General features: G+C 37.4%; 1 protein-coding gene across 5 annotated transcripts in view; it reads right to left on the reverse strand.

Moving 5' to 3' along the window:
* MYO1B (myosin IB) overlaps positions 1–26,720 on the reverse strand; it is a 117,343-nt gene that overhangs the window by 46,590 nt on the left and 44,033 nt on the right. For all 5 annotated transcript variants that reach the window (XM_068948293.1, XM_068948294.1, XM_068948295.1 and 2 more), the window contains exons 4-8: positions 19,960–20,054; positions 15,382–15,486; positions 12,387–12,433; positions 9,767–9,830; positions 319–417 (exon numbers count right to left, since the gene is read on the reverse strand). In XM_068948293.1, the coding sequence (XP_068804394.1) occupies positions 319–417; positions 9,767–9,830; positions 12,387–12,433; positions 15,382–15,486; positions 19,960–20,054 (410 nt within the window). The remainder of the gene's footprint in view (positions 1–318; positions 418–9,766; positions 9,831–12,386; positions 12,434–15,381; positions 15,487–19,959; positions 20,055–26,720) is intronic.

Raw genomic sequence — 26,720 nt, forward strand, 5'->3', positions numbered from 1 at the left:
TGTGAGCAGTTCTTTTATTCTCAGAACTGGCAATGCCAAGAACTGTTGTTGTTAATAGGATTATGTTTTCTTTAAGGATCTTCCCATTACAAGCCTTTAAAATAAGAGTAGGCTTTCTTCTGTGCTTATAATACATCAGAAAGCCAATTCTGACCCAGATTTTTAGATAGCACCAAACTATATATTTACTTCTGATATTACAATTGCTGCTATCACCAATAACAATAATTTGAAAATACCGTGTTTCCGACAAAATGTGTGTGGAATTGTAAATGAGAGAAGAATCACATCTGGAAATGGCATAAGTGCAACACTTACAGAGGAAGTCTTCTGATGCACCAGACAGTATCTGATAGAAAATATGAAAGTTTCTTTCACCTCTTGGCTGCTTAACAACACGAGACTTCTCTAACAGATCTAAACAAACAAACAAAAAAATCCCACAAAAGTCAGGAGAAAAACTACTCGATCAAAAAACTTGAACATGAATCCTATCTTTTTCTACTGCACTATCCTCATCAGCAAATTACATGATGGTAAGTATTATGCACAGGTAATATCACTATTTATCACATCAGTAAATATTTCTCAAATAAGTTATTTGAGCAAGCTATACGAAGCCCATTACGCTTCTAAATGCTGCGGTCTAGCAGCTACAAACAAAAATCAGGTCACGAGAGGAAATGTGCTCAAAAGACATCCCAATCGCTAAACAGTACAAACCACAAAAGTCAGATTTGGGAAGAACTGTTTTACCATAAAAGTTTACAAGAGAGCTGTAACGGTAAGAGTCTATGAACACTAGAGGTGACTAAATGAAAGGAAAAAGCCAAATAAAAGAAGAATTTAAATGGAATAATCACGTAACGCTTTGTAATAATCAAGCGCGTCAGACAAAGAAATAATTTCCTAAGGGACTGACAGAAGCTTCATCATAAGACATTTAAAATGAAATGGAAGAGAAACACTTTGAAAAGCATCATTGCGCTGGCTGAGTAGTTTGACACCACTAGTAACTGGCACATGTCTAAGCCTTACCAATAAGGTTTGGTAGCCCGGCAGACAGTAGAGATGGATCAACTCACTACCACGCTTTAGACTCTATATCCTATTTCCTACAGGAGTGACAACACATTTTTTGTTCAGCCTGAACTGCACATTGCAAGGCTATGGTCCTCAGACAGGGCAATACGAGAGTGGGGAGGGATGTGATGAGAGAAGCTCTGGATGGTTATCAGTGGCACTCAGTTTGGCAGAAAACAGCTAATCTTGTGACCATCAATGAACAACTGCAGGTGTTTTTATTCAAAAAAGTGCTTTTCATTCTTTTCTCCGTGGCACTCAAGGGCCCCATGCCATTTTTTCAGATGGCAAACCCACAGGTGCTCGTACACAATTTCCCTTTAAGCTGCGCCCAGGCAGCGGCAGGAAGATGCAGGAGCTCAGCGCACCGACCCAAGCGCACAGCGACGGAGCTCTCTGCGCTCCTATCGGTGCGCAGGCATCGCCCCTCAGCAGCCACCTTACGGTCTCTCCTCAGCTGCGCCCATGCAAGAGGGAAGCGGCAGCAGGGAAACCTCCCCAGCTTGGATGACACACTTTGGAAGAGCTGCCACAAAGGCAACAAAGTTTTCACAAAACCAACATTTGGGGAACACCGTAAGACACAAGTTGTTTTGAAATACTGTAACATCCAGCACGTAAACTATTCCTTTCCTCAAATTTTCATTTCTGCTGAAACTGAGCAGCCTGTTTAGTCAGCCTGGCTCGCTCCCCCTTTCATGCGTGAGCTTCCCGACCCGCGGCTCTGCTCTCAGGAAGAACGCCTGCCCCAGGCTTCGCTTCCTGAACGGATGAACAAGTAGGAACACAATAGGATGCATTCATATTTTTACTGGTTATAGGCAGTATTTTGTCTCAGTGTTGCCCGCTGCCATTATCTAAGCTTAAGCACCTTCCCATGCAATAGGAACCAAAGAACTTCAGGCCACAAAATTATAAAAGCATGAGCAAGGTCTTCCAAATAAACTACAGCAAGACAGATTCAAAAATTAGCTTCTGCTCTAATAATTAACTGGTGACAACAAGGACAAAATTAGTACATTATTATTAATCTTCTAGTTGGCTTTTACTAAGGCAGTTTCAAGTTTGTTCAAGACCAGCTAAACTGCTTTATTCTGTAAACACACCATTGTCGAGTGAAGGATCTTAATCCCTGCAGTCGGTGACAGTGAGTGTAGCTCCCAGCACACAGAGCATCTGAAAGGGTGAAGACTGCATCAAGATGAATTCCACAACCACTGAATGTCTTGTGGGACCAAGTCAGAAAATTAGTCTTTTTTGAACAGACATATGTGTTTTCATAATTCAATAATCCTACAGTTTTCTTCCTTCCAATACATCCGTGTTTCAGCATCAGGAAGTTTTGCAAGCGCCCAGCGACAACATACAGCTACGCCTGAACAAGTGTATGTTTCTATGCTGCCAGGAGTTCATCTTCGCACTAGAATGGGAGCAGGTTACAGATTTACACTCTTGTTTTTCTATTTTATTGACTTTTTTTTTTTTACCACAGATAACTAACATTTGGCATTTGATGCTATGCCTGAAAGGCACAGTTCAGAAAGCACAATTTGCACCCAGAGCTTTGCACTCCGCACAGAGCGGGGCATTGAACCGTCTCCAGTACAATCTCTTTGCCAGCGATTTCATGTGAGGTCGGAGCTCTCCTCCTTCAGTTATCCTGGCTCAAACTAAGAGTCATTCTATGCCTCACTCATACTTACTTCCTCCTCAATCTGACCCTCTCTAGTTTTCAACTCATAGCTAAAGGGGAGAAGCTCGTTGCCATTCAGGTATTAACACCCGGGCCAAGAGTCGTGCTGTCCATAAACGTGCTCAAGTTAAGTGCTGGAATGGAACACAGCCAAATTTAAGCACAAATAAATAAATCACTACAGCTCCTGTGGTGGCTACACACACTTCAGGAAATGGCTGTATTTTGAAGCAATCTAACTTGTGAAGCTGTTTGGCTTATTTGGGTTTAAAAACTTTCTATACTCAAATTTACTCAAATACGGTCATAAAATCTTAGCTACACAGTCCTGGCAAAATGTAAGCCTTATATGTAAGCCTTCTTCTAATTACACGTATGCCTTCAGCAGATTTGACAGTTTCTTGAGTATATGTTAAATTAGTTATGTTAGGATAACTGTCTTTGATTTTTCACTGTGGCTTATTTCATTCATATATTTTTGGAAGCAAGAAAGTTAAGTAATTAACAGACAGCCAGTGTTCCATATTCCGTCAGCCTGGGTAATTGAGGAAAAAAACTCCAGAAAGTGGTTACTGGCAGAAGGTCAGGCATTCACCTTAACAAAGCAGCCATTACCAATTCTTTTTAAAATCGTGTTCATTTCCTTCTCTTTTTCTTTTCTTTCTATCCACACGCAGACTGAAATCAAACTGGTAGAAAAGATCCAAACCATCTGCCCTATTCTTAGGGAACTGGATTTTTCCCCACTTTGTTTGCCCTATTAGCATTTTAATAAATCAACCCACTATATTTACTTTAAAGTAACTATTGCACAACCAGTAACTTTTGTATTTATTCTCAAATGATTAGAAGCTCTGTGGATTGAACAGCCAAAACAGAAGACACAAAAACACACATCAGATTTGTGCACACATTAATTTGATAACACTAAAAGGCTTACAGCAGCAGGCTGGACAGCTGTTGCTTATGTATATAAAGACAAGCACAAACAAAAAAGAGAACTCCATGCATATTACATTGTATTACATGTTTTGTATAAATAATATATGAGGAATATAAAGAACTATCTAGAGAGGATTTATATATTTATATATAATATATAGGTGCATTATATATTCTTTCCACATTACCTAGCACTGCTTCATTTTGAAGAGAAACATCTAACGTTTCCTCTATCAAAGCAACTGTAAAGACCTTGGAAAGGTCAACCCTGAAAATACAATCAATGTTTAAATCACTGTCAGATTGCCAACTAATGTTCTTAAAACATTTTGTTTTAACATCCACTTATCCAGATGATTCAAAATCCCTCAGGTTCTGAAGAATACTCATTATTCCTAATGACACTGCTTTTAAATGCAAGAGGTCCATAAGCGCATCTTGCAAAACCATTCAACTGAACTCAAACAAACAAACAAACAAATACTGCTGCAAACTATGACACACAAATTTACATGATTTGATTTGTTTTCAGTCACTTTGCCCATGAATCTCATTGATACAGAAATATTTGGCATATTTGCCTTTCTCAAAATATATTAGAGATTGAATCCACATTCAAGAAAGAAATGAGAAAATACCACAAGAAAATACATCGTCACTATGTTGGTATGTTCTAAATGATACAGAATAAATTATTTTTAGTCATTTTCCCTTCAACCAGCCATGAGCGAGGACCTTTTTGGCTATTCAAAGTTACAGAACATTTTCTAGTCACAGAAACTCATCTTTACATCCATATTATGTTATGACAAAACAATTATGTTTTCTGTTGTCCCGCCTTGATTCTTTTCTTCAGCTGTCATCAAAAACGTCACTGATGACAAAGAAAACATAGTGGTGGTTTCTCAAAAGCTTTTTCCATATTATTCCCACGAGGTTTACAACAACACCCTCTTAAATGAAACAATGCAAAACTGCATCAGACCATAAAATACTACCAGATGGAGAGTATGTACAGTGAAAAACAACAACTACATAATTTTAAGAGCATTAAACCCTGATTGCTCAAGTGATAAGTGACCTTTAAAAATGAGCTAATCAAAATGTTTAGGGTTTTTCTTAAATGTACTTCCTAACTTAGGCAATTGCATAAAAAGTGGCAATCGTGCTAAATGAAACACTAATGGAGAAGCCGGAACAAGTTAAGATTAATGAGAGTTAAGTAAAGTAAGTTAAGACAAACGAGAAAGAGTATCTCTTTCCAGAATGCATAGTTGTAAAAATCCTATGTAATGTTTCCCTGAGCAAAGGAAATTACTAACAATAATCATTTAACTAAAATCAACAGCCTGAGTTGTTGATTTCTCAGTAACTGAGTAATTACTTTTGTCTTTTAAAACGAAGTAGCAAGTTTTAAAGAACAAGTTATCACTAACACATTGCTTAACATAAAAGTTGTTGCTTTAGATGAAGATCATGGCTTTCTTTCATGCTGTTTTTGAAGAAGGTAATAAAAATAGTTCCTTTTTCCATGATAGTTAAAGCTTCTGATTTGGACTTTAAATACGCTGTGCTGGTTAAATATGGCTTTTCAAAAGCAGGCATTACATACATGGTACTTCATATGCGCCACTGTTATCTTCTAGTTAATCATTAAGTCATTGAAGGGCTTAGGCAGACTAGGAAAGACCACCTAGCTAATTAGCATTAGATATCTTTCAGTAGGTAATCTCAGCTAAAATGAGAAAATTTAAGATTTACAAATATTCTGGGTAAAATACAATAAGATCCAAGTTTTCTATAAAATTCAGTGTGCACAAAAACAGTCACAAATCAACTAACCAAGTGCACACACAAACACAGCATCTGTGGGAAAACGGTCATATCCCAGAGCTGTACAAACTACAGCAATTAGCACCTATTACTTTAATAACAACCATACCCCTTTTTACATGAAATGCATATTACGCTGTTTTTATAGGCGTAAAAGAAACAATTGCTCGCCTCTCTCCTGCTCTCATCCCCATTAACATGATAGTTCTAATAAACAGAAAATTAAGAACTGTGTTGACGGTTTCTGTAATTTATTTCCACAGTATTACACTCAAGTGAAGGTAAATTGATTACCAAACCCTCCAAGTGCCTTTCTTTACAAGTTCTCTGACAAAACACCTTCGTACAAGCCGTCACAAGACTGTCCACTGTAACCAACAAGCAGTGAAGGAAACACCTCTTGGGAGGACCGAAAGAGTAGATATATGCCATATCTGAGTCTATAAGAGAAAATTTAAATACATTTTACTTTTGTGTAAGTGTATTTTAAAGCAGAAGTGCACTGTTAACAGGCTATCAGCACTTGGAGTGCGTTTTTTACACAACAGCGATGGGATATTTACAATCATAGTGGACAATACAACAAGCGTTTAATACTCAGGAGATCTTCCAAGAACAGTTGTGCTTCCCAGTTCCATGCACATGGAAGGTGACGTTGTAAAAAGCTAGACTGGCCACGTGCACCGGTTGACAGAGTTAGCACTAAGACTATACACCTCCCCTTCCACTGAGGGCAGGAAATTCCAGCATTTCCCACAGATCACAAAAACGAGCCAGACTTTCACTGAATGCTGACAGAAAGAGAAGACTCAAAAGATTCAAACTTTCTCAATTACAAAACACAACAGCTTACTAAGCGTTCTTCACCCTCCTGTTCATCCCCATGCCTCAGTTAAGGTCAACATGTGATCAGCAAGTACATCACACGTTATCTAAAATCATTTTCGCTTGAAGTCTAGAGGAGAAAAAATTGCTGACCAACGTAATATACTTAAAGGTTGGATAAATCACATTCATCCTAAATTTTCCACCCACAGTTTCTTTGTATGACTGTACTGATATGACATGTCAAAAACATTACAAGTCTGTGCACTCAGAATCTCTAAGCAGCTATGTAATGTGTAAGTGGATATGGAATTTATAATCTTCAAATATAAAACTACCTTCAGCTTGAGAACATACCAGATCTGTCCAACTTCGTAAGTGTTACAAAACTCTACCATTACAATCTCTTCCATTTTATTACCTAGGTTCTAATTTCACGCAAAAGATTTCCCCTTCCATTTAGGGCAGGTGAAACGTATTTCAGATCTATCAGCTCCTACTGAAGTCAGTGGACATTTCCGTTCCTGTGAAGCTGGACAAGATACGCATGCAGTAAGCTTTGCCACGATAATTTCACCCTCTGACACCATCCTATGAAAGGATTCTTTGTAGTTGAATCCTTGTCCTTAAAAATAAAAGCTCACTGATGGGTGCCACAAGAATTGTTCCTGTGCAGGTCACAACAGGACCAGCTGCTACCTAAGGGGTCACAGGCAGAGCACTTTTCTAACTCTTTTGGCACCTAACAAGTCTGTGCCTCTAAAGTACTGGGCTTACCAAGAACACAATTTGGTCAGACATCTTCACTGCTGGATTTCTGGAGTTCAGATGGAAGGGATATTTTAGTGACATTAAAAAAAAAAAAAACTCCAAAAAAGTAGTTTTCTTGCCACAGTGCTTGCAATAGCATACATAAAATAGGACAGACTAGCCTTTCACAGAGATTCATAACATTCAGAATAGGACAGATCAGAGCACTTCCAACAAGACCTTGTAGCCTGATGACTTTCTGCTTATCTGAAACAATCTGATAAAATTAGTAGCTTATTTTCATTACCCTCCTCCCTACCAAAATAAACCAGACCTTCAGCATGTCTGCTTCCAGTCACTCACAGTAAGAAATATAGCTTGCTAGCACACGTTGTGATCCAAAAAGCCCAGTAACTTCATTGGTGTTTGGAAATCTGGCTCATCAGATACAACTATTAAAGTTTAATCAAAATATTATGGTATCATCTTCACAAGATGTTAACACTGAATCAAAAGTTGGTCCAAAAGTGAAGAATACTTATCACCCCTTCTAAGGAAAGGAAACTTCAGCACTACTTGACTTCCTCCTTTATGAAGTAAGGAGACAAATCCTACATTTGACTAAAACCAGAGTAAATAACAAGTGGCGTAAAAGAATATAAAGCCCCTTGATATCTCTAGAATGGTGATACCTCATAATAGAAACATTTTTCATTCAAATAAATGCAGTGCTGTAGATGCTAGAAGCATGGAAAAAACTAAGGCAGGACCCTTAACTCACTTTAAAATTTTGAAGAATTCAAACCAAGTATTTAAAGAGACATGGATAGATGATCACATTTTGTGAACATTAAAGCACTTTAAGCAAAGATGACATGCATTAACAGCCAGTTACAGAAACTTAGTACATACCTCCGATATAGTTGTTATGAAGTGTTCTACACAGTTCAACAAGTAGCATTTTTTCCACAATAAGGCTTACATAACAGATCTTTATTTTTTATTCTACATGCATGTTCTTGCTATCAGACATTTAGAAAACATGAGAACACGGGGAGACTGCCTACAATAGGCATCTTTTAGGCACATCTAAATATATGTCTACCCTTGATTACATATATCAACATATTTCTATAATTTCATCTAATGCTATAATTACAATTTGCAGAGATTTATCAGGCAGACAGCTACTGAGTGACTGTTCGGATCTCCTTTTGATATGAAACAATATTTTCATTAGATAACTCAGCATGGTATTTTAACAGAAAAACTGTTGAATGTCCATTCCACAGAGGAGATTTCATTTTTTGGTAGCTATTTTGCATGTGGCAGGGTGGGGGGGGGGGGGGGAAATGGGGGGGAGACAACAAAAGCATAGTTAGCCTGCTGAAATGTTTTTGTCCAAATTTAATTATTGATGAATACACTGAGTACGTTTGGCCTCGTATTTCTTTAATCGCAAAATGTTAAAGTTAATACATAGCCATAAACAGTTAAACAGTTACTGCTTTGAGTTTCAAGATCTGCTCTATCACAAAAAATGTGCTCTTCTAGGAACAGCTGCAAAAGATGATCTGACTTTGCTTGACCCATGCAAAAATAAACTACGACATTCATACGTAAAATTTCTCACAATTTTTTAATTATTACCATATTACATATGGAAAGTTCAAATTTTGTTCATCTTGGAAGACTCTCATTATTTCACAACTAGTAAAATGGTAACAGAGCCAAAAGTTGACCTTTAGAAACAGTGATGAATTTGGCTGAATGAGAAGAGAGGTCAAGGCTAGGTCAGTGACACTTAGTATAGCCACTCACTGCCCTCCTCCACCCCTTTTAAAAATACAAAAAAAACAGCTTTATATAGCACAAAAGAGTAATTTCTCTAAAAAGCTGCATTTAAGCTCTAGAAAGAAAAGCAACCCAAAGCATCCTGATTTAGTACTCAGTTCGCAGTCTCTCTCTTCCCAACAGAGAGCTGGTTAAAATTTCTAGACTTTCTTTTCTTTATAGATTTCACAGCAGCATCCTTACTTCAGGTAACAAAATCCTAAGGTCACCTTCGCTTTCCTAAACTCAACAGCTGTTGATCCTCTCTCACTAAGCCTTTTCCCAGATTGTGGGTGTGTTAAAATTAGAATGGACTACTTTGATTTCAAAAAAACATTCCCACTTCCTGGTGATCTCAAGCATACTTTGTGTGACTCTCATTAATTACAAAATGGCATATCTCAGCCATCATCTAACATAAATACCTGACCCATCAAATAAAGCGACATAACTGAACCCAGAGATTCAAGAATAAAAACGGCCCCAGATGCCCTTACTCTTCTGCAACCAGCTTCAGAGGCAACATATGGACGCATGCTCTTCACTTGTGACCTTTCAAAACAATGCAAAACGCTTACTATTCAGACTTGCATCTTCCGATGTGTTTTCCCTTACTCTAGGGTACTCTAATCAGCACCAAAACAACAACAAATATAAGAATTAAAAAGCAGAACAGAATTTATCACACAATGGAGATGGATTCTGCTAGACAAATGTATCTATCTTTCCAAAAATTTAACTATTTTCCTTTTTGAATAAAACATTTTAATATGCTGTTAATACGCTGATACAAAGGATAATACTCACAATTGCTTATAACTCCTCCAAGTGGATCACCTTTAAAATCAAACTCAATATCCATGTATTTTCCCTGTGAAAGCAATACATTTCAAGAATTTAAATTCTGTTTAAGAAAATGTTAAAAGTTAGTTGGTCATTTTTGCAGGGTAAAAGAGCAATCTGGCAATGTCTTGTATACTCTGTTAAATTTTAAAAAGCATGCTCAGATGCATAGCCTGTAAGATAATTTCATTTCCACAGCCAAAGATTTTCATGGCAATTGCTTTAATCAGGCTTGTAACACAACCCAATAATTTGCTCGCTTTGTAAGGATATAAACAATTTTGATGCTATTAAGAACAAGTATGTTATACAAACTTTCATCAGTGAGTACTAACAGCACCAAACAGTACTTGTGGCCATTCAGGTATTACTATACTTACTAATGGAAGAATCCAGGAAGAAGCAAAAGTTAATTATCTTCCAAGCAGCCTTGCTTTCTAGCTAAAACCTTCTAGGAGGGTGAAGAAAGCAAGTACTGACATAATAGCCACTCAGTTTATATTTAAGAACTGTTTGGCAACAACTATTTTTAGTAATTGCCTGGTGTATGTGCGTAAGCGTGCATCCACCTTGTGAAAGTGATGTTTTTTTCCCCTACTGAACTCTCTGCCTTGTAACTTGGGAGACCAAAGGCAACAATTAACAGATCGCCACCGCAAAAGCAATTTCACTTTTAGCTGTACTGGTGCAGTGCGTTTCCTTGACTTCTGTTTGACCTTTCCACATCACAGAAGATCATTCTGGTCTTCGCATCATTTTAATTTATATGACAAGCGTTTAATTTACTAACAGCTTCTTTTAACAATGACAAAATGGACAGACCCATAGTGAGTGTAAAAGGCAAAGGCAGCGCAGCTCATACCGGCGAGAAAGTTTAGGAAGATAAGAACTGCTGGTAGTAATTCAAACAAGCTCCACAAACCGTGCACAAAGATGATCTCAGTGTCCTCTGGCGCTTATTTAAGAGGACAGAAACAATCAACTGGAAAGGGAAGCCTTGTGTTTATACTTCCTCATTCATTGTATTTAGGAAGAGATTTTTTTTTCTTTTTTTGATTTTTATTGCAGGACACAAAAATCAAGCACTTTATATTCACTATCTCAAAGATATTACCTGATTTACTGGGTATTTTGTCAGGATTGGCCTTTAAGCTCCTACTTAAACTCTATTCTTCTCCTTGCTGGCAGCTGAAGCAGACTAGATAGAACAGTTTGTACTTTCTGGTTAATTCTGAGCTGATTCAAATTTTTAAGATAAAAAATTAAATCAGATAATTAAATTTTAATTTCCCAAGGACTGAGCCAGTTGGACGTTTCCAAAACTATTTTTAGCTTTGTATTTATAAGCAAGGACTTGAAAGGGGAAATACTAGTTGGTTGCACTTTGTCCTGGAAAGACTCTTGTTTTCAAAGCCACCTCTTCTTTTCTTTGCTGTATCCTCTTCCTTTCCAAAGCACGTCATTCATCTCTGACAGCTGCATTTTTTTTCTACCCTCTTTATCAATAAATTTCTCTGCAGTCTTCAACAGTGTCTCAAATTCTGGCCATGACCTTGCTTCCCCGAACATGTGGGATGTTGCGGGGCCGGGGATAACACCCTTTACTCAGGCCACGAGCCAGGGCAGTGACAGCTGCAGCAGAAACAATAATATCAACCCTCGAGAATCACAAAGGAAGGGGAGAAAAGTCTGCCACGCAGGGGAAAAAAGCCACTCTCCAGTGGTAATACATGCCAGGTTTTTATCCACGGGCTTTTACTTGCAATACACTATTTTATGAGTGTACTAGTTTGTCTTCTGCTGTCTCCAAATCTCAGTCTTTATGACTTTGCTGCACGCAAGTGAGCAGATTACGAAGTAGCGTTCTAGCTTCTGATTTTAGCAGGAGAATCAATGACAAATACTCATGCTTTTGAATCTCCCAACTGTAGCTTCATCTATTTCTTTTGCCAATTGTCAATTCCTATAATTTTTCATTGTTTCACATTAAAAAACAGGTTGAAACTTCATATAGATAAAGAAAGAACCTGAATTGAGTTTTTAACCAAAAAAAAGTATACATATAAATTGAAAATGAGAACACATAGAAGGATAAACTTGCTAAGTAGACAAGTTGCTAGGCACATTGTCTCTGACAAAGCCACCAGTGCCAGAAAATTAAAAAAATCCAGCTGCACTGTAATTATGTTTTCATTTAGTCACAGACTGGTAAGCTCCAAAATTTGGCTTGTTTTACTCAACATTGATTCTCAACAGAACTTTATGCGCACATCAGAAACAAATAAGATTTTTGACAAGCAAGTCAGATATGTTTTAAAAATGCGAGTAACTGCTACTAATGAACTACTAACGTGTTTGGGAAAGAGAACACACGTATATATGTACAAAACAAAACACAATGCTACTGACCACTACGCTTCTCCAAACTCCAAGGCCTTCAGATAACTACAAAAGAGTTCTCTATCCACAATAATTCATTTCTCACAGAAGCCTAATGGCTGGTGTAAGGTGAAAAAGAAAGAGTCAAAAATATAACATTCTCTTCTATAAGAAAATCAAGTTCAGCCTCGAACAAAATACTTACAAATCTAGAGGAGTTGTCATTCCTTACAGTTTTGGCATTTCCAAAAGCTGGCAGGAGAGGAAAACAAATAATAAGAGTGAAACTATCAGTAAAATAATATTTAAATGCTAAAAAGTTATGACTTGTTTATGTAAAAGAATCATAGATGTCCAAGAAGCAATACTCCATTTGTAGCAGTTATCAATTCCTGGGGATAGAGTGAGACTATCACAAATGAGAAAACACCTTTGGAAGTCCAAAGCGGTTTTGCGTTGACGCTTCCTTTGTTAGAAAAAGTGAAAGAGAGAAACATACAAGGTAAAACTGTTCCAAGACAAAACCGCACCTGAATGGAGCACATATCCTTGGGTTTTGAATCATCACACTTAACAATTTTACTGCCTAAACAACTGTAAATATAAGAAATACTACGAACCATTTCTTTCTCTTCAGGAAAAGTTCAGAGAAAGCAATGGATCTTAGCGCTCAGAACAGAAGGTGAAGAAAGACGGAGGCCAGAACTGAAGAAACTACAGAAAGACACTTAAAATTTGTTTGCATGGGAACGTTTTATGAGTGCTTTCAAACTGATTTAGTTGCACCATTCCAAACATTCATTTTAGCTTAAGCTGAACATTAATCAGCTGAAATAAGTCTAGCTTAAAACTCTCCTCAGCTCGACCTACATTTGCTTTTTGAATAAAATTTGGTTTAAATTTCTTTAGCTCACGTTTTCTGACAATAAAAACTCTCCGAGAAAGGACTCTGCTGGGCTAGGTTCAGATAGGCAGTCATGAGCTTAGAGCACAGCCGTGACATGAACTCAGACTGTGGGACAATTCAAGGCCTTAGATTACACATTGTCAAACTGGAGTGTCTCCTCTGGATTATTAATAGCAGTACTCCTACTCCCAACAGGAGACTTTGATTATTTATCCCAGTATTTATTTATATATCTTACATATTTTCAAAGATCAAGTCAATGTTTTTTGGGTAGAAATAAATACATGCTTTTAGTCTTCAACAAACTTTCATGAGTAGGCTTATTCTTGACTGAAGAACAGAAGCCAAAGGAAAAGTTTGTTGCTCCTGAAGGCCAAGGATAAGTGACAGAATTGTTTTTAAAATCTCTATGCCCTGTAATAAATCATTTTTTCAACAACCAAATCTCTGAGCTGCATTTTCTTAAACACAGGGCTAAACAGTAGAGTCATTTATAACTGCACAAAATCAAATACAAATGTTCCATTATATAGCAAGGCACATTCCTCAGTTTTCCCTGAAGTTCACTGTTTTTAATTTACAGTAGCAACTACATAGTTTAAAAAAGAAAAAAGAATCCTGTAAGATAAATTACACATATGTAATATTCACATAATTTTCTTGCACTGCAGCTTGACTGAAACAGAACTATGTAACCAAAGAAAAACACATTTAATCACAAATGCTTAATTTCTCTCTAAAATGTATATAAGCAGCCAGGTCTGTGCAGTAACCTCATGGAATATACTTGTGTCCTGCCTCTCAAAAAGCTAAATAAGCAGTTACCACAGCAGCACCAAACAGAATGAATAATAACTTAACATAACAAGACGCTATTCTGTGAGCGCAGTGTACTCCTCTTATATTAAGAGAAGGATTCATGAACTAGTATGAAATCCAATAAATCTGGCAGTCTCTGGGGAGTAACCTAGGTTTAGCTATCGAAGCCTCTGCACGTCTCATTCCATTTCTGCCTACACCTGAGGTCTGCCTTGCAGAACAGTGATAGAAACGACCTATAGCTCTTCTCTGTGAATCAGAGGTGAGGACAGACTGCAACCCCTCCATTCAGCGGGAAGTGGAACACATCTGATCAGCACAACAGACTCATCCAACATTTTGATTAGTCTTAAAATTCAACATTTTGTCCTTTCTTTATAAGTCTTGGCTTCTTACAACTTTTGCATACAGTCAATGATCACATTTTACCAGGCCAGTTAACAGCTCTCAGCTAACTTTAGCTTTCCCTCCCTTTTTCAATTTCTTTTCCTATTGCCAACTGTATAACACATAGCATACTTGCTCCCCATAGACTCCAAATCCTTGGATATACATATAGTTTGTTAAGTAATAAATAAAACATTGACACTTAGTAGTCTTATAAACACTGCATATCATCTGGTTATAAAACACAACTATTGTATAGCAGTTATAAGAATTAGTCTTAGTACCACAATAGCTTAGAGAACTGTTGGAGAAAACTGAGCCAAGAATCAATACAACAGACCTAAATAAGTCAACTAAGGCACTTCTCAACACAATTATTAGACAATGGGACAAAACTGCAAGCTTTGAGGATTGCACATCCTATTTCTAGGAAAAAAAATGAAAATTCTGTTCTGGATCCACATCATATTAAAAAGCATAATTAAAAACAACAACAACAACAAAAACCCTAGACAATCATGGGAGAGCAGGAAAGGCAATCATCAGGAAGACAGACTGACAGAATTGAGTCTCTCACCAGACCCAGGGAACAGTAAGTCTTAGGGAACAACAGGCATGCATACAGATTGTTTTATTTTTTCCCAAGATGCATTTCTTCACTTTTTTTCCTAAAAGAAAAAATACTTAACAGAGATTGTTTGTTTTCTAGAGACTATAATAATATATTTCGGAAGGAAATGAATCACGGAAAGGGAAATAAAGTTAAATCTTTTGATACATTCAAGCACCATAAACACTGCGTTAAGAAAGACTACACTCTAAGAGAGCAGCAGGACGAAGCTGGGAAACACGATCTAACTTCCTAAGCTCTCACATCATGAGGGAGGCAATTTTATTTTTAAGAAAGCCTCTCCATAACTGAATAACTGTATATTCTTGTTGCTGTCTTCACATAAAGCATCTCCTATGGTTTCGGACGTCAAACAACAATGAAACAGCAGCAGATTCAGATTTCAAAACAAGCTCTTTAGGAAAACTGATACAACCAGAAGGCAATATGGTCCTACAAGATCTGTGCAAATCTTACCTTCAAGCACTGGATTGGACTGTAAAAGCTGTTCTTTCACTTGATTGACCTCTGCCCCTTTTCCACAAACTGCAGCTACGTATGACATGACAAGTTTGCTGGCCTCTGTGGGGTGAGCGCAAAATAAAACAGTTTTAAGTATTGGCAAATAGGTAATAAGAGGATTTGGAGGCTTGATCTCCCTTACATTTTCATTATGCCAAACAGGAAATGTAATCACATTTCATTTTGGTTTTCTTTGTGCTATTGTACCACCTGGAAACGACTAAGGATGTCATCCTGCCATGGGACCCATGCAATTACAACAGTAGATGAATGCTGAGCCCTACTAGACTTAAAATCTACTGCCCATCAGAGCTAAAAAAGCCACCAGTGCATATGGGACATTTTATCATCTAGTCTGAATAAGAGACATCCAATAAGGAAAGGATATTATTTCTAGCTGAGATGTTAAAGATCCTTTAATTTACCCTAAAAAAAAACAGGCCCAAGCTTTTTAAAATACAAAAGTCAATCCAGTTTATAACAGCATACACACACTCACACAAGTGTAAACACAGAACAAACCATGCTACACACATGTAATTACAACTCTAAAGTAAGCTACAAGTAAATAAATAATCGTAATTCATGGTCACATAAAATTATATAATACCTTTCAAAGTATAAAGCTGAGAAAAACTGAAGCATTCATGTAAGAAATGAAACTAATTTATATGTACAAAATTTCAACAATCTGAGACAACTTTTGGACTCACAAAACTGGGTCCATAGTCCATGTCTATCACTCATATAGACAGTAAAAAATATCAAAAAAAAACTTTAGGCTTTTGCTGATTAGGAGAAAGAGCAGTCAGGAGATTTTATTTATAAACAGTCTCTACGATGTTTAATATGATGCAAGAAAGCAAAATTTGAGGCAATATCAGCTGATACAGAATGTAGTTGCTAACAGCTGGAATCCTTATCAACGCAACACAATGGTAATAAAAAACCCATTACTTGCTTTTCAAAGATCTCCTACAAATTTAAGAGTTTCAAAGAAACCTCTCAGTCACCTTTTGGAAAGAACTGACAAACAAAAAGTTATCCCTTGGATTTTCATTCTTTCCTATTTAAACTTTTTTTTTTTTTGGCTAGTATTAAATTACTAGCCTATATTTAAGGGAGAAATGAGCAAACCCACAATGTGGGACACAAGTAAGCAGACAGAACTATAGATGTGACCATAAGATCTCGCATCTCACTTAATCATGCAATTACTCAAACCCAACTCTCATTTTCTAAAATCAGTTCCCTGTTACCCTAGTTTTAGTCAGAGTTTGCAATTATCAAAGCAGTCAAAGTAGCGCATAGGTCTGAAACACCTGAATTTCAAACTGGACTATTATGTCTAACATGTACTAGTCTGGGGAGGGACAGAGAGGTCAGAGCTGTGATTTAGCCTGCAGCAGAAAGGGCAGACATAGCAGGCCTCCCAAACCTAACAGAGAATCCCCTGATTTTAAATAAAAGTCAAGTAAGATCCCTTCACTCCAAAGGGAAGTGAGCACTCATCTCTCCTGTCTTTCAAACGTCAAGGGCATAGGTCTAGTCTGCAATGTGTCCCTCTTCCAGACTGCATCAATTAGACCTTGCGATATTTCATGCCTTTTGAGATTAAACTGTTTATAAAATTCCTTAGAATTCTGAGGATAACTGGACTGCTTTTAAGATAGCCATTTTCTTTTCCCCTCCATGATCCTTTAATAAAAATGATGAAATTTTATGAGGACTTTCTTCATTGTGGATTATACAGAGAGACAAGGAAAAATAGTTCGAGATCCTTGCGGTGTGATTAAATTCAGATTTACCTTTTAAAAACATCAAATCCTTCTGTAAGCCCTTTTTTCAGCTTAAACTGGAAGCAGAAGCAGCAAATCCCTAAACACAGGGGTGCTTTATTTGGTTTGCTATCTGAAAGTAGAGTGCAACAAGAGAGAAAGAGGGGTGCTTTTGGATACGTCTGTTTTCAACAGCCCATCCTTTGAAACCAGGATAGAGCAGTGTGGCAAGAGGAGCACTGTAAGCAAAGAGGCTTTTCTCTGCCCAGCCTCTATTCTTCATTGAATTTAGACAGCTGAATCTACTCCAGTTCCTTTCTTTCTCCTCCTAATCACATATATCTGGAAAAAATATTTAAAAACTATTCACAGATCTACTTGAAAAGGTAACCAAGATACTTCAGATTTTTAGTTAACAGCATCCTCTAATCGATCTCAGCTGGTTTTAAATTGGCACAGTGGTTGTGAGGAAATGGTGAATTTTCATCCCTGAAGACAGACAACTAAGGATGCTGAGAAACTCCAGCTGATGTGCAGCAGCAAGAGGAGAAGAAAACTCTTCTGGTAATACCCAGGAGTTACGGGTAATGCCCAAATGTTTCTAAACTATTTGATTCGACATATTTCCCAAAACAGTCAACATCTGCAAGGAGAGCTACTCAATTAACACAAGAGAAGAAAGCACCGAAGCAGCAAATAAGCTATTATAAAGTCATATGCATTAAGAACACACACAATGACATCAGGATAAACCCAGAACTAAAGTAAAAGGCTACCAGAATATAAAGCTAGAAAAAGGCTTTGAACATTGTTGAAAGAGAAAATGAAGGCCCTTTCTTTTATTGGGAACTCTGTTTTAACCTACAAGCTTGAATGAATACACAGGAATGAAAACACCAGGAACTAAATCATCATTTAAGATTCAATCTTAAAGTGTAAAAACACTTAAATAGACTGCTCATTCTGACAACCTACCACAGTTTCTTGCCGAGTCAACAATCGATATAAATATGCAGTGAAACGAACAAAATTAGAAGCAAATAAAAGCTTTAAAAAATTGATGATAGTCCAGGTTCAATTTTTCCAGGCCAAACATGCCACATCTGGCCACCAAAATCATATTCTAAAACAGCATTATATGGAATTTGTGCTTCTGAGTTTATTTCCTCAACTAAGAGCCCTTGCTTTTCCTGTCCCACCCCCCGCCCCCTTTTTTGTAATGGAAATCTTTGTTCTCAACTAATAGCCCCATATGAACAACCGTAGTTATATTAAACATTAGAAAGGAAGTATCCGAGATTCTGAGACCGTTATTGGCTTGAATTTCAAACTGTACTCTTACATTAGCTTTGTTATTCTGTACTTGCTTTTATAAAAAAGAGAAAAATTCTTATTATATCCAATATGGAGGCTACTGAACATAATCAGAATCTATATTCAAATCAGAATCTACCAGAATCTCCTCTATAAATAGACAAGTTGAGAAACTCAGTCACTGCTATGCCCTTCAATTGAAAAAAAATATATTAATAAATATGGGCCTCAACTGTATGAGGTGCTTGATAAATTCATGGTTCCTGGGGAAATCAGGAAATTAAACCATCAGTATAAAACTCCTTTCTAAAGTTTCAACTCCTGGAAAAAAAAAATACTAATCATATTAATAAAAACTCAATTATTTTAATATACACTTTCACTGAATATACATGCTTTTTCATATTATTGAACTGAAAATAAAAAGAGGAAGTAACAAGATTTCAAGACTTCTCAACTGGAAGCCACTGATCTGACAAAGAAAAACAGGACATCATTCACCAAAAAAGGTGCCAAATCCATTAACTTCAACACTCCAAGGACAAGGTCCCATACTTCGCATTTTCACAAAAGGCTTGTAAGGCTTACACACTTTTAGTCTTGCTCAGTAGCTAGCAAGCTACTAGCAAGCTGTAGCTCAGAAGCTACACATTTTCTCAAACGCAAAAGAAAATCTCTTAAATGACATGGAACAGATGTACGTGTTCTTACCTGCTGTGTCTTTTGCAAGTCACCTCTACTCCTCTACCTTTTAATCTGTTATTCAGAAAATAAGAGGTTTCTTTCTTTTTTAAGAACTTCCTACAATGTTCTGCAATTATGTAGTCTTCACGTCATTCCACAGTTCCACAGTTTAAAAATTAGTAGTAATTTTCAAAACAATTTCAGTTTTGCCTGAGAAACAGAGTGTTCTAGTACACAAGCCAATATCAGAATTGTAGCTGAACACAGCATGCAAGACTGATGAAACTTCCCACGTAATCAACTGCTACTGTGTATTTTATTTGGATAAACAGCATAATCCAGTTAAAATGTATACATTTATTAAAAGACATGCAAAAGCATCAAAGGCTCGTCGTCCAGCCTAAAAGAGCAAGAGTTCAGTTTTCACTCTTTGCATACTCCATGGGGAGAGTCTGGAAAGTATTCTGGCCCTTGCAATACTCTATCACAACCCAGCATTACTGAAGTATGACTTTGCATACTAATAATGATATGGTATTAACATGTGATAGGACTGCATCATGGTGAGGATGCGGGACAATACTAATTTATATAAGGTCACACCTGCAGCAAAAAATATGACAGCATTCATTTTCTGCAATGGCCAAACGCAAAAAGATACCACTATCCCACAATTTTTGCAGCCTCTACCATCACTTTCTAAAAGAGATCTGAATAACTTTGAATGTGTTTGAGTAAGACCAAAACTGTTTATTACCTGTTTTTCCAGCTCCACTCTCTCCTGTAATAAGGATACACTGGTCTTTGTCCTGGTCCCTTAAAGACCTGTAAGCTTCATCTGACAGAGCAAAGCTGCAAAGTAAGAAAGAACAAATACAGAAGTCAGATAAAACAAATACCAACAGTAAATATAATCTGTCCTTCACATCCAGGTAGAAAAAATATATACATCTAAGCATGCACAGTTCTGTACACGTTTAAGCGCTAAGTTTTCAGAATGCAGGAGCAATAGAACCAAAATCGATACTTTTGCTCAGTGGCTTATTTAGACTTACTCCAGGAACAAGTCAGCAAAATCCAGCAAATAAGTTTTCCTAAAGATAGCAAGTTTAAAACAAATTCACAAAATGTCAATGAAATTGAAACAGCATTCTTCATCAAACAATAATATTATATTCTTTATCAATCCATTAACGGGAAGCATTCTGTTCGACAACACTTAGAAAAACACGGCTGGAAACAAGAGAATTCTGAAAACTAAGAATACCATAAGCTGCAATTTCTGCTCTGAAAAGTAAGAAGAATTTTCAGAGCTTTACAAAATAGTGAGTGTTTTTAAGCTTTTGGGGGTACTTTTGGACTTCTGCATAAATATGCAGAAGTGTTTTCCAATGAGCGTATGTATGACACATTCAGGATGATGTCAGGTAGAGAAATTAAAGAATATAATAAAGAATAAGCAGCTTTCCTGCACCAAAAGTGCCTTTCCATAGAACTCAGAACATCCTGAACATGAAATTACTGGGCTGCAATTTGAATCCAAATGACCTTTGTTGCCATGAGGCAACATACATTTTGAGGAAACGTGGATGAATTACTTATATTTGGCTTTCATTATTTGTCATTTTTAGTCAGAGGAAAAGCAGTATTGATTTCATATCAACTGCATTTTTCATTTTATGGAACAAAGCACTCTGGAAACCCAGCACTAGATTCCCTTTCAAAAACAAGTAGTATCTGAAACCAAAATCCAAAGAAAAGGCCATGTATGCATTATGCAACTTCAGGAAAAAAAAAAAAACTGTTAACAAAAAATGGCATATTTTTACATGAAATAAGCATCTAATCAGTAGACCGGGAGCTCTGTTAGATCACCACACCTAACGCAATGTTCAGTGTTCGTGCATTAAGTTAGACATGGATATTGTGTATTATTTATAGTAAATAAACCATGGATGAAAACTGAGTTTTGCATTCAGCTGATTAACTTCAGATAGATTAAGTATTGTTTTGAATAACGTAGTCACACAGTGCTGTCACAGGCAACCACAGCTCCTTTATAAATGAGCAGCTCTGTGTCATGAAACCTGTTACAGGGAGCATAGATATAACATAGACATAACGCAAGCAGTGACCCACACAGAGCCTCTTCTAGGCCTGATGCCACAGCTTGAAAACTTCAAATATTAAGCCCACATGTATTCCAGTTAGCCTGTACCTATTTATTTCCATGCTGACATTGCTCCTCAAGCTCAGACAGTTGTTCTCCCTTCTGGCTGCTCTTCTTCAATGCAGTTACAGACAGCAACTCATACTCTCCCCCACGCTTTGTTATCAAGCCCATGTGCAACACCATGTATACATCCTCATCTTTCATTAGCTTTGGACTGCTCTCTATTCCATCATATTTGCTTATTTGTTTCTTGTTTATTTTATTTAAGGTTGCATCATGGCATCAGCTCAACAGATCAGCATACCAAGTGAGTGCTGTTCTGCCAAGGTAGGAAAATGGAAACAAAAAAACATCTAATGCCTCCTTCACAGCTACCTAATCACCCCTTCCCTCCCCCTAGCAGCCGTCATAGATACCACATGCCCCTGATTTCCCCACGTGCTAGATCCCTCCTGTCCTCTCCTGTCCGTCTGTCTGGTCACCAGGGCTACCCTGGCCTCCAGCCGCTTCACTACTTTCCTCCCCAACCTGCACAGTCTCAGGAACTAAACGACAGCTCTCGTTTCTGCATAGACAGTTGAGCTGTCCTGTTTAATCACCAAGATCAAAGGTCGCTAACTCCATTGGATATATATATACACAGCACTGAACTAGAATTAACTCCGATCTCTCAAAACTTAATACTGGTACAGTGATAGGAGCATTTGAACTCCGTAGTTCAACTGGAGGCGAAAATGTGTTTACAAGAAAGTAGTAGGCTCTAATGTTTTTAGCATTACAACAAAGTCAGTTTGTGATATGGCCAGCATGCTGGAGAACTAGCAATGAAAAGACTCTTCTGCTGCTGCTGAGAGATCATGACACAATTTTTGGCATCCACTTTACTGTCCGGAATCCAAACTACAGTAGCAATAACACTTTACCAGACTCTCTTACAGGACATATTTCGGAAATGAATAATATTTGTTCAAAGCTGCTGCAGATATACTTGTAAGTTGAAGACTACAGTGCATGGCACTCAGAAAAGTTAATTCCAGCTCGTATTACATAACATTCACCACCATCCTTTTTGCAAGACAAAAAAGCAGTAGGACGTAGAGGAAAAAAACAGAATTGGACTGAGCATTTATGGGCCACATGAGGGAATATTAATACTAATGCTGTGGTTTCCATGGGTTTGTTTCAGGAAGCTGGCTCTCACCTTGAAGGTAAGACTCTAAGTGAACTTATAGACTTGATGGCTTATTCTGGACCTGCTGTCCTTCACACAATCTCAGCCATCAACTAGTATTTTTACAGTTGAAACAGCTTTCTTGGCAATAGTTTCACATCACAAAATTAAGTCAGTGGTAAGCCCAGGGAAAGCATTCTCTCCTTTGATATGCTGAGTTAATCAGCTTACTAACCGTTCATCTCTCTTAACACATTAAATTTTCAATTTCTGAACAGCCAATATCAAAATATATTTTAATGCTTGATATATTCATTAACTTCGCGTGCCAGCACTGCACAGTTAAAAACACCAAATCATCTCCTTTTCCCCAGCAGAGAAATGGAAAGTCCAACGGAAAGTTGGAGGAAAGATGGGATTTTGTCCAATCCCACTTTTATCCACTCTAGTCAAGGATGTTTTGCATACATTGTCTTTTCCTCCCATCTTCTACACAGTCCAGCAAAGCCTAATACTTCTGGAGTATATCAAAAATTATCTGCTACCAACACAGGAAAAAAAAAAAAAGTAAAGCTACAATCATTCCAGAAAAATTTTCATGTATGCATTTATAAATTTGCTGGTAGAAGTTTGGTAAAATTGACCTCTGATGTTCCATCCACTGCTCCAACAACTCAACTCTAGGAGGCATAGTCAAGAACATATTTAAGTAATGCAGTGTTTAAGATTTCTTTGCCTTTGTGACAGTACATAAACAGCATCAGTCATTTATGTCAGAGCCTGGAACAGATATCTTTATTTCAAAGAAAAAGATAGGTTGAATCATTCATCATGTCTATTTAATGGCACTCCATTACCTCACAGGCCTTCAAATTTATCATCATCTGTCTTTGTAATAAGAAAAAAATAAACTTTTGACTCTTTTTCAAACTTTGCCCTCTGTTACAAATATAATTCCATGGTATTTCCTATTTGTTACAAATATATAAAATAATTTAATTTCAGATCATTTTAGTTTGACATATTTTAATGATCTGCAAACCACAAAGAATTCTTCTTTTCCTCCTGGTAACATCAACAGGCGCAGCTTGGTAAAGTCAACATTTACAACTATAGGTTTAAACCACATGCCACTCTTTGAGCAGCCTTATAATTACAGAGCTTAAGTAAAACTTTAGAATAGTTCCTCCTTTAAAAAGCAGTTATAAACCATATGTTTCAAATTAGTTGGTGTGTCAGCAGTGCCATTTACCACACCTTATTATAAGTTCTTCTTTCATTTTTAAGTTTTCATGAAAAAAGACAACATTATCCTACCACAACAAGTAGAAATATTTACTGGAACTCTTTTTTAGCTGAGATTTAAGTATAGAAGCAATTTGAAATCTAAATGCCATCCCCACCTGGATCAGGAAGAAGGCTGTTTTTATGGGGTCAGCTTTTGTTAGCCACATAGTTTTTTGCAGCTAGAGTTGTCACAGAGAAACAAAAGTCCTTACTCGGAAACTCTAACACAAAGGGAAATAGCACATAGGCCTCCCAGGGGGGTTTCCAAAGGGCTCTGGCAATTTTCAGCAGCCCCACAGCACCTCTCTGCTCTAACCAACCACTGGGCTCAGGAAAAGACAGGAAAAAGACAAACACGCACACAAATACCCCAACCATCAACACTTCATTTGAACACTCAAGATTGCCACCACTATGTCAAGGGTAAAATCCATGCTTTTGTTTTCATCAAGTCAGCTCTAAGAATAAACTCTTTTCCACCACCCTTTTCCTTGAAGCCAAAATCGTGAGAATGAATATTCCTTTGCTACGGGCACTTCTTTCAAACAACTTCCTTATCATTTTCGTTCTTCCTGTGACTTCCTTTAACATTCTCCATTAACACTCATTAGCTGATACTGATTTAACCTCCCTCCAACTGCTTTCCTCACACACTAGCGCTGTCAGTCCCCTTCATCCCATCTTCATTGGCTGTTGCTTTTCGCTCTCAGACTTCCTCAATTCCCATTTGAAAACATCTACTGCTTAGTTGGCAAGGCCTGCAACTCCCACCTCGTTTGCTACTTCCGAAGGAAATACACAACCCCTTCCAATACCTCTGTAATCATGAAGCAGAGCCATAGCACCACTTCATTTCTACCTAACTGTATCTGAACACATTGAGAGAACACATACTGTAAGTCAGTGCTTTATAATGGCATAGTCCATACCATCCTACCCTAAAAAAGTCAATGAAATTAATTATGTTAATTCTTTCAATAATTTAATTCAGAAAAGCATTATTTATGTTGCTTCCTTTTCTTTATGAATACATAGAAGTGCTCTGTAAGAGGATAAAAGCAAAGAAATTAGTTTCATCCTCTTCAGTATTCTAAAACATCAGAATCACAGTTTGCTCTGGTATAAAAAATTCCTAATAATCTGAGACTGAAAAAGTAGCAGCACATTTTATGAACCGCTTTAAGGTTTTATTTTGTACGTTATTGCTATTTGTTATTTATGTTTCCCCTATCAAACCTTGGAGGAGGGGGGAAAAAAAAAAATCAACATTTAAGAAAAAGAACTATAAAAGGTTATCTATATTACTACCTCATAGTACAGAATCATTTAATCTAATTGCCCTAAGGAAAAAAAGTACTCCCCATTTTCCATAATTACAAACTGTCTCATCTTCAGCTCTTTGACATACCTGAAAGAAAGGTTGATTAGCCTGCCCTTGGAGTGAATAAAGTAAACAGCTAAATTGATGCAGCCTCATCTAGGATAGACATTCACAAGTAAGCAGCTGCTCTTCAAAAAACGCCAATCAGGAAAGAAAAGAATAAAGTCTAAACACCAGGATAAAGAAATGTGTTAAGACAGATGGAAGGTCTTTTCTCATATTCAAAATACTTTTGCATTTTAACAGTCTATTTATTTTCCTGGTAAGCACAGTAACCTGTTTTATCAACAATACTATGTGGCTAATGTACACATCACAAGCATACCTCCTGCATGCACTTCACACTTCGTTATTCATGTTAGCATCTGTGAGGTTATTAATTGCGGAATAAAGCCCAGAGCTTTGTAAATCAGCCCATCTGATTCGTAAAAAGAAGCCATAATTTTGGAGAAGAGACGGGTAAGAGGACAGACAAAGCCACTCTTGATTTCAGAAGTTAAACACTTCAAAATACAGTCTAATGTTAAGCCAGAGAGATTTATTTTTATGTTGCAGCAGATTGGGAACATGCTCTCAGATGCCCATATATGCACTGCAGGTTTAGCAGAAGAGTTGATTTAAGCTTAGTATTTTCAAGCCTATACACAAAAAAAAGAAAATGCTTTTTCTGGAGAGCCTGCCTTCCTCAGGACAAAGAAGATTTCAGACTTGGGTCCAATGGACTTCACCTCAGAAACGTCCCTACAGCTAACACTTCTTCCCCAAATACCATACCTGCACAACCTCCTACACCACTGGTCAGTCTCCTATCCTTTTCCCTTCCTCAAAACGGAACATATTTCCCCGCCAGTGAGTGGGAGACTTTCTTCCCAATTTTGGTCACTAAATGATCTTCCTCTTTATTGAGTGACTGGAAAAAAATGAAAGGTATTTTCTGAAAGCTAACAGTGGTCCTTCACCAGTACTGTACACAAAAGCCATAACCACAGCATATGTTTTTCTGCCTTTTTCAACAACATCTAAGACATCTCTTTACAGCTGCTTATTATTACGTGGGAAAACAGCAAGTGCTTTTTACAAGGAGCCTATGACCAGCTGTTACATTATTTTTCTTCAGCCACTGGAAAATTGGTGTCTTCAGCTTCAAAGCTCCTATGACACGTTCTAATTCAAACTATAGAAAAACCTCTAAATTTTATCACACATTATCAACCCCAGAAAGTATGCTCACATCATATCCTACACTTCCATGCTGTAAGGTAGCAAGGAAATACATCCAGCAGACTGGCAACAGACTGACCTGGGCACAGATCCAAGGTGGGGTCCTCCAAAGTAATGTCGTAACATCATGGCAGGACAGAGCAGTGGGCAGGTAAACAAGCTGACGGGTCAGTCCCCTCTCCTGTTAATGTGAGTTGACCATGGAAAACCCATTAGCAGGCACAGCAGTGAACAGGCATGGGCTGGCGCCAGCTGTATGCACCCTGAGCCTGAACACCTGCACTT

Source organism: Struthio camelus, chromosome 6 (genome assembly GCF_040807025.1).
Source record: "Struthio camelus isolate bStrCam1 chromosome 6, bStrCam1.hap1, whole genome shotgun sequence".
NCBI lineage: Eukaryota > Metazoa > Chordata > Aves > Struthioniformes > Struthionidae > Struthio > Struthio camelus.